The 11,855-nt window shown below is 42.4% G+C and overlaps 1 protein-coding gene across 1 annotated transcript; it reads right to left on the bottom strand.

The window, feature by feature from the left end:
* Positions 1–8,634: 8,634 nt before the first annotated feature.
* On the bottom strand, positions 8,635–11,616 carry LOC119293165 (histidine-containing phosphotransfer protein 2-like). The gene is made up of 6 exons (XM_037571720.1): positions 11,499–11,616; positions 11,277–11,392; positions 11,121–11,189; positions 9,945–10,016; positions 9,467–9,539; positions 8,635–9,031 (listed from the first exon to the last, which is right to left on the bottom strand). The coding sequence occupies exons 1-6, from the start codon at positions 11,556–11,558 to the stop codon at positions 8,993–8,995; spliced, it is 429 nt and encodes a 142-aa protein (XP_037427617.1). The 5' UTR covers positions 11,559–11,616; the 3' UTR covers positions 8,635–8,992.
* Positions 11,617–11,855: the final 239 nt, after the last annotated feature.

Genomic DNA, 11,855 nt, shown 5'->3' with positions numbered 1-11,855 from the left:
ACACACACACACACACACACACACACAAGAAGCTAGAGGAGTGTCCTTCTTTATCAATTATTAGAATTAATGGATACCGTACTAATATTTGTGTATCTGCCAAATTTCTATCTACTTAAAGCAACATGGGGTGATTTGGTGAGCTCACCTAGGTGCTACTTGCAGAAATCGAAGAGAGGCAGACATCTGGTGACTTCTAATAATTATAGTTTCATGAAACTAGATCACTGTCAACTGTAAATTGTTAGTTTTAGTTAAAGGCCGTGAGACACTTCCTTAAACAAATATTAGATTCATCAAGTTTCAGGTACGGCTGGCTTAAGTACCATGCATGATATTATTTCCACTCGATGAGAGTTACTATTTGTAAATTATTTTTCATTAGCTGGTGATATGTGAAAATTGGTTCAATAATGGCCTCCTGGATCCTACTCCGACTGATGCGTGTTCCTCTTACACAGGGCACATAATCCTCCTCTACTGTCTTGATTAGATTATTAGAGGTAAGAACTATGCACAATCTCCCTATGCACTAGATGGTTGCGTTTTTTAATCTATCCGACCAGGGCGCAACAAAGACCATAGGTTCAAATATTCATAGACAAATGTGATAATTGTTGTCAAGTGACTGATTTTGTCGCAACCAATTTTGTCCTTCAGAATTAAATTTTTAGCTGTACACTTGAGCTAAATTGTTGTCAAGTACTCATCCGTTGCTTTGTTCCTCAGGGTTGCAATATTATGGTTCCTTACTGTCGAGTCAAAACAGATGTGTACAGTTGAGCTAAATTTTATGTTTAGATCTAGCATGCAAGAGGAGGTATTCAATATCGATTACATATGGCAATGATAACAGTATCAGCTCAATCATCTATTTTAGTCGACTGCTAGCATATTCAGTACTAGAAGGATGAGAGGCCCTCTGCAGGAATTGAACGGCGATCGGCCCCTACCGCTGGCATGGGGCCTCCTGTACAATATTGTGTTGCTTGCTCGAGGCTTGGAGGAGGTACAGTACTGATGTTCCTCTTTGAAGCAAGTATGGTTGTGGCCCTCGCTATGACGGCACAACGTTTCGCATCCTGGATTCCATTCAAGGGCATAATGCTCTCCTCTCCTGTCCCAATTTAGCACAGTATCCCTAATTCCCCTCTTCCCAGGTCTTTTTTCCATCCTTTTGAATTCATATTACCCCCAACGGACATGATGTATCATCAGGAAAGATTGCAAGCAGAAGATAGATGATGTTTGTCAGGCTCGTGAGAACTGAAAATCTTGGTTTTCCTTTTGTGGATACTGCAGGAGAGCCGTACGTCTGAGCACAAACATAATTAATAGTGCATAGTTGTGTCCTTTTTCGTACTTTTTGCTGATGAAATATCCATGGTTTCACATGCATGAGTTGGAAAAAAATCGGTGAATGCAGCAAGGTTTGATTAATATGATGGTAAGTATTATTTCCAAGTGTCAAAGCTTAAGAAAGATGGATCCCACTATGAAAAGTTATGGTGAACGAAGAGGCCAAAAAAGATATTCAAGCGTTGCGTTCAATATCAACGATATGTGGTTGGCGTCTTCCATCATGCAGCCAGCGACTTTCACGGCTGCGTATCTGTTCTTTCGTGTTACACTGGTGCAAACCAGAGAAGCCTCCTGTATATCAAGTTACTGCTGGGCTCGCCTATGTGTTCTTTGGTGATTAGGGAAAAGAAATATCGAGAAGCACATGGCAACCATCTGCTGATTCCTCACCGGCTGCCTACATTTGTCTATGAGATTGGATGGTGAAATTGAAATATGAGACTCTCAACAATGCAGCGATTAATGTTTTTCCTGGATCACCCTTTCTAGGCTTTTGATTTGAGATAAAAATCTGAAATTGGTTTGCCCTACTGTGTTTGCTTCCATTGTTTAATCTACCAGGTGCATATGCAAAGAAAATGTGTGCCAGTATATATAGTATAAGCTAAGCGTGTGATAGAATATGATTTTGTTATGCATTATTGCTTTTCCACTTCTGCATCTCAACAGTACTACCGCACAACTACTCCCTATATAGTTCTGTTCGATGGTGACCTCTACGATCTAAGGTACATATATAGTTTAGAGTAATTATATTTTCATAATTCAGAATAACTATATTTTCATAATTTAGAGTAATTAGATTTACTAGCGCATATGTTGGTCAAGAAGCTTTTGGCATGACATATACTGCTAGCTGTCCGATAGGATGATCCGTAGGATAGAGCCTGTGCACGTGAGTGGATCATCGCAAAGCAGACGATGCCAAACCGATCATACTTCTGTTCCATTGCAGCAACATTCACACTGAAGCTATGATCTAATTAAATCTAACAAAAGTTCTATGTACCATATCTAAATCTTATTTACACAGCACATGCACAGCTATTTGAGCAATAATTGGCCAATATAAGGAAAAGATACATTTTTTGGCGTCAGTTGGATCCTTCTGCTTAAAGAAAAATGATGTTTATTTGAGTATTTTCTGTGTGTGGGTTTGAATGTAATGATGTAAGAAATAATTACAAATTATATTTTTAGTTTTTCCTACAAATATGCATGTGAGTCCTCAACATGTTCGATTTTGTATACCATAACAACTGCATGCGCTTGATCAATGAACTTGAGAATTATACGTGTCCACTTTTAATTCTGCCTGAAATTTGAAGACTAAACACCACTATAAAATAAAAACTGAAAAGCATGTTCCATGTTTTATGTTTCCAGTTATATGCTTACAAAGTATATTTACAAGATTCTATGATGGTATATCTAGCCCGTGCAGGTGCACGGGTTGATGACTAGTGTTTATAGGGACGAATAGAAAACCACCCACTCTCCTCCGTCTCACTTAAGTGAATTGGTTTCGAGAGCATTCCGCCACTTTTTATGATTTTCACAGTTTCATTTACAACCCGCCGCCTACATGCCCTTTACACCCAGTAGTTCCAAAGAGTATTTGCCCCCCCCCCCATCCCCCCGTCTTAGCGCGGTTGCTGGCCCGGAGTTAGCCGGGGCTTCTTCCTCGAGATATGTCATGATCGTGCACTCAACGTAAGAGCTTTACAAGGAGCATTGACCTTCTTCACTCACGCGATATTGCTGGATCGGGCTTTCGCCCATTGTCCAAGATTCCCCTCTGCTGCCCCCCATGGGAGTCTGGGCCATGTCTCAGTGCCAGTGTGGCCAAACATTCAAAAAGACCAGCTAAGCATCATTGGCTTGCCAACCTTTACCTGACCAACTAACTAATACTACATAGGCTCATCAAACCACTCTTTGAACTTTCTTCAGGATTCGGCCCGAACTATTCGGCAGATTTCCACGCATTACGCATCCGTTCGTCACTTTCTTCTCAACTATTCCAATTAATTCCAGCAAACGGAGGCCGTTAGGTCAAAACCGCAGCGCAGCCCAGTAGTTTTGAAGCAAGGCGAGACAACTTTAGTTATGGGGTTACCTAACCAAACATGGCGGTCAACCCCTAGGGATAAGGCATGCTTCACGAGTTTGTGAGCTTCAACATTCAAGCTCCTAAATTCATGGCTAATGTACAATTAGTAAAAGTAGCCTTCCGATCTATGATCTCAGTTATGATTGCTCTGTAGATAGCTGCGCTCTTCTGATGTATATCTGCAACGCCCACCTTGTAATCTGAAGCCACCTGAATCTTCCTCTCATAGAGATTATCAGCAAGTGCAAGTGCCACCCTGATTGCTGAAGATTCGACAGTAACAAGATCTGATATATGTGGGAACATAATGGCCGACACACCCAGAAAATTACAAGCTTGATCTCTGCATATAGCTCCCATTGCGCCTCGAGTGTCGCCTGGTCCAACCACCGCATCCACATTTGACCTTCACCATATCATCCCGAGGAGCGATACATTGACTTGGCCTAATCACGGGTGCCCCTCGAACTGGACTTCGAGTGCTTTGGGTAGCTCTCAGCTCAGTTAAGTAACTCTGCACAAAAGCCTGAAAAGTGAAAGGGCTTTTATATATCTCCTCATGTATAGCTTTGTGCCGAGCTCCCCATATCGTCCACAAAATTGATCGTAAACATGATAAAATCCTTCGCATGCGATAACACCTCATGCATGGTGAATAGCCACTGTTTGGCATCATCATTTACATTCAGACTCAATAGCTCGACAATTTGCTCGTATGATAGTGCCCAGTGCTCCTTTCAACCAAGCAATTCAGCAGGGCGTGCCTGAACATATCGTTAGACCTGCACAAACAACAAGCACTCGTCATCGACATGTTTCTATGATGAAGGACACTGTGAGTATTGTGCTAATCTCCACATGAACACCTTGATTTTCGGGGGGCTTTTATATGCCATAAGTCTGTCCATCCTTGACAATCAGCCTCTGAGTTTGATCGGCCATCCTGCTCATATAGCCATGATTCTCTACTGATCTTGGTTCACTGTATCATCTTGTAAGAGGAATGCCCAGTGAACATGCCCCTTCTATCCTCACTCCAAGCCCAAAAATAAGATATTTGTCTCGTGCAAAGAGGGATCTTCAATATAGTCTCGGCATCAATGGGAATAAGTATCGATTGAATAAGTTGTTCATCCCTTGATGACACAGTGTGATCAATGTGTTCAGCCACGCTTGTCGGAGGCTGTGGTATTTGTGAAGTTCTCGGCCTCTTTATATGCTCTCTAGTTATACTGTTGTTGTTCCAAATATCAGGGGATTCTCCGTCTCCTATTCTCCTTATCAAACCCTAAGTCATTATGTCTTTCCCATGCAAAATAGCCCGCCATATATGTGATGGATGTGCTTCCAAGGTTGCATTAGAAAGAGGGTTATTTGGATAGTTTACAACTTTTAAGATCAATGGAACTCAGAGAACCGGGATGGTCTAGCAAGCGCCAGGCTTGCCTTGCAAATACTCGGTCTCATCATAACATCCCATGAGACCCAGCATGGCTTCCTTCTCCCCTGTTTACTTCCCTACCAAAATTGTCTGATTAAACAGGTGACACTCGCGCAACGTCATTGCGGAAATGGAAGCACATCATGGAATATGCCGGAATTGCATATGCCACAGACTTTATCAAAACCTCTTTACCTGCAGTTGACAATAGTTCCATCCATCCTCTCAGCTTTTCCCCAACTCTGTCATGTAAGTATTTGAAAGTCCTGTTCTTGGACTTCCCCACATCAGTTGGCATACACAATTTCCTGTCATTGAGCGGCTCATTTTAGAAGTTCAAAGTATTCTTGGCATCTTCCTTGAGAGCCTGAGGGCGTCCTCTATTGCAAAATATAAAGGACTTGTCATGATTTATTCTTCGTCTGGATGCCAAAAAATAATTCTCCAGCAAGTTTGATACTTCAACTGCCCCATAATGACTTGACTTAAAAAAGCAACAGGTTGTCATCTGCGAAAAGTAGATGGTTCACAGTCGAAGCTGTTGGTGCCACTTAAGCGTGATGATGAAGAATTGAGGAGGCACTAAAGGCCCTCTACTGCAATTAAGAAAAGATATGGGGATATTGGATCTCCCTGTCGAATACCTCTGTTGTGTTGTAATTGATCAAGTCTCTCACGATTAAAAAGAACCGAGAAAGATACTCTCTGAACCATGCCCATAACTATTTGTACCCATTTAGGAGAAAATCCCAATTTCAACATCATGGCTTTAGAATAGTCCCACTCCAACCTATCATATGCCTTCCTCATATCGAGCTTCAAAGCATAGTAGCTACTAACTTTTTCCCTCGCTGCATTTCATGAAATGTAAGCCTCATATGCCCTAATAATATTATCCGTGATCATTCTTCCAAGGACAAAAGTTGATTATTACCCGATACCCAGTATTACCCGATTCTCTCCGAAACCCTTTCGGTGACCCCGAAACACCTACGGATATTTATGAAACAATTCCACAAATATATTATCGTCATTCCTGTCCTACTAACACTCAGCAGATCATGATTTCCTTAAGCGTGTGACCCTGTAGGTTCGGTAACTCGTAGACATGAACGAAACCCCTTCGTTCAATGACTGATAGCGAAAACGTGGACTCGATCCCTATGAGCACACGAATGATATTCAAGTGAATATTTGGTTATCATGTGATGTTCCCTTTGCTTTGCAATATTTCAAAAAACCCGGTATACATCGGTATCCTCCTGAGTCATCACATGCTCACGATACTGTTATCCTTGTTACCGGTTTTGTTCTTCTTTCTCATTGTCGTGTTTCGGCATCCCCGTGACGCAGTCACCTGTGTCTGGACAGACGATGATTGATACCGTCACACCGAGAAGGCCCTAAGAACATATCTCCATATCATAGGAGCAAATCCCACTATCGGGCTATCTAGTCCCTTGTCAAACTTTCTGATGAGCCTATAAGTTGTCATTATGATCACCATGTTACAGGTGACATTTGAGCAACCCCAAAGTCCACCGTACGGTAAGAAGTGATTACCATACTCTCATGGTCTAAGGAGAAAAATCACACGTTAACACTCTGGCTTATTACAATTGATTACAGACGATATAAACTCAATTCATTACACACAAATTTGGATCGATTCAATATGATCGTTCTTCTAATGTCATACTCTGAATGTTGTTTTACGACTATCGTTACACTTAACGATATACTAAGAGTTGGAAAACATGATCACCAACAACACTTGAGCAAGTCTTAGAGGCAAGACTAGGAACCTATTCTTTACCGTTTATCATTCCACACGTGCATATGAGTTTTCCACTGAATCGCTTATTCCATGATCATAATAGTTATAGCATGAAATATAAACTCTTAATTATGAACATGAAATTATAATAATACAATATTATTGCCTCTAGGGCATATTCCCTATAGTGTTCTGTTGTTGCTACCGATGCAAAGTCCACCAATACCGCGTCATGATCTGAAGTCGCGACTGTCAGGTGAGTTTAATGAGCAAGTGAAACACTCACTGCAAGTCCATAGAAACCAGCACTCGGTCTAGGCGCACCGTTGTGAAAGTACCACCTGTAACCTTCATCTTGAAGGTTCAGCCTAAGTAACCCAAATCTAGCATCATGCAAACATCAAACTTGTCTTGAAAATCTTGGATATGCACACTGCTACATTGTCCAACTCCTTCCTACTCATCCGGATGTAGAACTTCGTTGAAATCTCCCAGGCAAAGCCATGGGAGATTGCTGGAAGTACTAATGTTTTTAGTAGTATCCCATGTTTGGTGCCTCAAGTGGGTTTGAGCTTCACCATACACTATTGTAACTCTCCAAGGATCAAGGCTTGGTTCAAGAATGGAGCACTCGACATGATACACATAGTAACCAAGAATATCGATTTTTATTCATTATTCTAGAAAATGCCAATACCGCCACTTCTTCCCTGGCTATCAATCGCATATCTATTATCATACCCTAATGTTCCTGCTAATGATTCTACCCTCGAGCCTCTTGCTAGGTTTCTACTATGTAGAGGATGGTAGGGCAAATTTCCTCATGAAATCAAAAAGCTCACAGACTGCCGCGGCTCTGCCCGCACCGCAACAATTCCAGTAGAAGACACACATTGGACTGGTGGCGCTGCTCCAGGGAGCCTAACAATTTTGCCATTGGGTTTTTGTGTTGCCACCATTCTTCCGCAACATGTTCTTATCTGCTGCAATTACTTGTCCTTGACCTCTTTTGTTCATGCCGAGACGAGGGGCTCAATGTGATTTGAGGGGAAGGTAGCGTCGGTGTTTTGCCTTGGGCCGACACTATGGCTAACTCAGCTACCACTGGATCAACTCTCACTGCGAGCTTTGAAGCTCGTTTTTTGTTCAGTTCGGCCTTGTGCATGTAGGCATCAGAGTCCTCATACTCTGATTCCCTGCTAGCATCCTCTTGGGTGCGCCCTGGTCTACGACCAGTCCTGCCACCGTGGCCACGACCTCGCCCTCTCCTTCCTCCTGGTCATCTCCCCGCTCCCTTGAACCAGCTAGCTCGCATATTTTTGAAAACTAGGGCCGACGGTGGATGCACTCCATCCCGACATTCCTTGTACATGTGGCGCAAATAATCACAAACCTCGCATCAATCTGGTAGCCGCTCATATGCAACTGTGAAGACTTATCTCTTCTTCCCCTTGACAAGAGTGATTGCATTTTTAGCGGTTTGTGCATGTTGATCTTTACTTTGACTCTAGAGACATTACCCTCAAAATCATGGTACTTAGGCCCCGCATAGATAAATTTGCCAACCTTGGATGCAAGGGATTTGAGCAGTGGGGTAGCTATCCGGTAGATCATGAATTGGATCCAGATCTCAATAGTGTCCAAGGCTATGGTTGATGGTTTAATGAATCCATCATACGACGCCAAAACCATCGTGTTGCCTCGGTAAGTCCAGAGTCCATCGTCCATGACTCCCTCCTAGTCGCCCAAACAAGAAAATTGCGGAGTATGCTCCTATAAAGAGTATGCTCCTATAATATGTGGTATGCTCCCCTCTGTTTTGCCCCTCCCTCGGTTACAGCTCGTGGTACCGTCGTACTCTTATAAGAAGGCCACGTTGAAATTTCATACCGAAACGACATGATTAATATGCCCAAATATGGTGATTGACTACACTCTGGGTACAACAACCAACAACCAGACTTGCTTATAGAGAAAAACAAACAGAAGAAACAGCAAAACAAAGTCACTAGAGGACCAACCAACCAAGTATAGGTTTTGTAAACAGCCCATAGGCAGGGGGCAACACATCCACGGTACTCTAGAATATGGACTTCAGACTGACATCAACACAGGACAACAATTTTCTTTCACAGGTTTACGAGCCCAAAGTTCCGATGCGAGAATATTCATCTAAGTTTTACGCGCACCCTCTAGTGCTAGACACCCTTTGAAAACCGCTACATCTTCTGAGACACATGGACCATATAATGCAAGGGATCGCATGGGGCCATGCTCTTCCCCCTCCACTTGCCGCTACTTAGGAGTCAGGACCACATGCCGCGATCTGCTCTTCGAGCTGCAACAAAAGATGAATAATAGGTCAATGATTAAGAGAAGTACCTTCCAAAAAATGATTAAGATAAGTCTATGGCACATAATGGTGCTCAAGTCACATGGTTTCACTAATCAGCCATGTTACAAGTTAGCTAGTTTCTTATTTGGGCTTTTGCTAAAACTTAATTTAAGCTGGGAAACAGAGAATATCTCCCACTTTTTTTAGCTACCCTGTGCATCTACCAAACATGATGAAAAAATTACCACATAATCATTTAACAGCTAAATGAGACTTTTCGGTACCTCAAACTAAGTGCTCCAAATCTAAATGTCAAAAGAATTAGATTAAGGATTAAAGATTGTTCCCTTTTCTCTATCTTAATATGACCAATCTATGGGTTATGAAACTAGTGGAAAGTTGGTACTAAAATCCAACATTAGGCATATAATGTGCTACCTGCATCATGATCTCCAACTCATGTCGCACAATATAGAACTCATTCCTAACAAGAGCCAATGACACGAGACACCTGAAATAATGCAAAAATACCACATTGTCAAATTCTGAAGAGGTTAACAGAACGGAGATGAAATGGTTCAAAATTTGTAACCCTATATTTCTAAAAATAAAAAAATCTCTAGCCATATAAGAATTTAGTTGTGTGTGCTATAAACAAAAGTCTAGAGCCAATAAATTAGAAGAGAACCATCAAAGGGTAGCATATTCATATAATGAACCGAGTAATATCAACATCGTGATTGCAGATGAAGTGAAAAAGCAAATCAGGTTACTTCTTAACAAAGTTAGATTGGTATGACCTGAAAATAATGACAGAAAAGACAACATGAGCTGTCAGGTTTACATAGAGACATTGAAAAACAATGTTGCGAATAGTTATTGTGTAGCAATATTAAATAAGCTATTGAGTTCTGACCCTTGTTTGTATTGTATAGCATAGAAATTGCCGAAGTGCATGCAGGCGAGGTTCACTTGCTGTCCACCAACACTGAAACATGCAAAAAAATGCAGATCAGGAAATTAGGAACTTATCAAACTTATTATAAACTGAGATGTCAACTCAATAATATTCTCAAGGAGCCATTTCCTATCATGATTGTCAACTCCATAAATTGTTTGATGAAGCAGAAAAAAAAACACCATTGCCATTATGTGCAATAGCAGATCAGTAGTACCAGAAATATTTAGAAAACGACAAGGTTTTTCTTGCCGAACCATGAAATTGTCATGAATACCGACAATTCTGCTACACGAGACACAACTGCAATCAGGTCTTCTAATTTTGGATATACGACACCCAAATGACGTCCATGAAGTACACACCCTGCGCCTAACAAATCTGAATAGAAACAAAAACGTTCCAATGGTGAAACGGAAAAAATGGCCATTGGCATTATGTAGAATTGCAGATCATTAATACCGGCCATGCTTGTAAAACGACAATTTTTTTATTCTCAACCTAGAATAATGGAATTGCCCGAAGAACAGACACGATAGTAGAACAAACGTTTGCAAAACGACAAAAATTCCCCTCGACAAGCTATACGATTTGATTAACATTGGGAAGAATACCAACAATTTCGTTACACGATATATGACTAAACTCAGCTCTTCTACCTATGGCTATACGACGCCTGTAAAACGACACAAACCTCAATTGTGTGGCCGTGTCGTGAGGTACACACCCCGTGCCGACACATCCAAATAAAAAACAACATCGATGTCGTGGACAAACTAGAAAAAATACCATTAGAGATACATAGAATAGCAGATCATTAATACCAGAAAAACCACCATTAGTAATACACAGAATAGCAGATCATTAATACCAGGAACATTCCAAAAACGCCAACAATTTATCCTCATCATAACATTGATATTAATCAGGATACCGGTAAGTCCGTTACACTAAACGCAACTAAACTCGATTCTTCTAATTACGCCTATGGTGCAGTGCAGCCGAGAAATAAGAATCCTTTACCCAGTATAATAAACGGATCTGAATTGCACGACATTGACGCAGCGGGCAAACAAACATAGAGTTAAAAATAAGCAGGTGGAAGAGCGAGAAAGGGTTTATGATGGTCATCACCTGGAGGTGCACCGCATGAGCTGCTGCGTCAGGGCTTCCACCTCGTCAAAGTCCACTTCGGGCTCCTCCCTGCAATTTTCAGAGCAGATAATTAAGATGAGTCAGTTTCCGAGACAGAGAGGAGAGGGAGAGATGACAGAGGGCGTGGGGGCGGACATCAGGAGGTCGATGTTGTCGATGATCTCGGAGGCGTCGTAGATGAAGAGGCGGGAGACCTCGGCGGCGGTGCACTCGTCTCGCAGCTCCTCAAATGTATCCTCGTCCACCACACCCTGGATCGACGTCGAGCACGCCAAAGCAAAGGCAAAGGCCAAGTTAGTCGTCCAGCCAAGCCAAAATCCAATACCACACGACTAGAGGGGAGGGGAAGGGCCTCACATTGGTGTACATGCCGGCGATATGGGCGTTCAGCTGCGCCCTCAGTGCTGCGGCTGCCATGGCAAGGCGAGGAGAGGTTCGGCGGTCCCAGGGACTGAGCAGTGGAGACGGGGGAATTCGGCTGCAGATATGGAGTGAACGAGGATGGGTGGAGGAGCGGAGGTTGTATAGCTGGGCTCACGAGGGTCTCTCACGTAGGCGTTTGGCAGCGAGTGCTCTACTAGCTGTACTGTGTTGTCGGCCGGGCGCCATTAGTTAGCTTGGCAACAGCCCGCTTGCGTACTGCGTGCGATGTATCATGCATGCATGCATGGAGCCACCGGTTGTGTGTCCACGATGTTCATGGAAGTGAGCGTC

This window comes from Triticum dicoccoides, chromosome 4B (assembly GCF_002162155.2).
Source record: "Triticum dicoccoides isolate Atlit2015 ecotype Zavitan chromosome 4B, WEW_v2.0, whole genome shotgun sequence".
Lineage (NCBI taxonomy): Eukaryota > Viridiplantae > Streptophyta > Magnoliopsida > Poales > Poaceae > Triticum > Triticum dicoccoides.
The sequence above is the reverse complement of the archived record's forward strand: the minus strand, read 5'-3'. Positions and strand labels throughout refer to the sequence as shown.

Coding starts and splice junctions, on each gene's coding strand:
- LOC119293165 (XM_037571720.1), bottom strand. CDS start 11,558: ATGGCAGCCGCAGCACTGAGGGCGCAGCTGAACGCCCATATCGCCGGC. Junction 10,017..11,120: donor CTCATGCGGTGCACCTCCAG/GTGATGACCATC, acceptor TGCATGTTTCAG/TGTTGGTGGACAGCAAGTGA. Junction 9,032..9,466: donor AGTTGGAGATCATGATGCAG/GTAGCACATTAT, acceptor CTTTTGTTGCAG/CTCGAAGAGCAGATCGCGGC.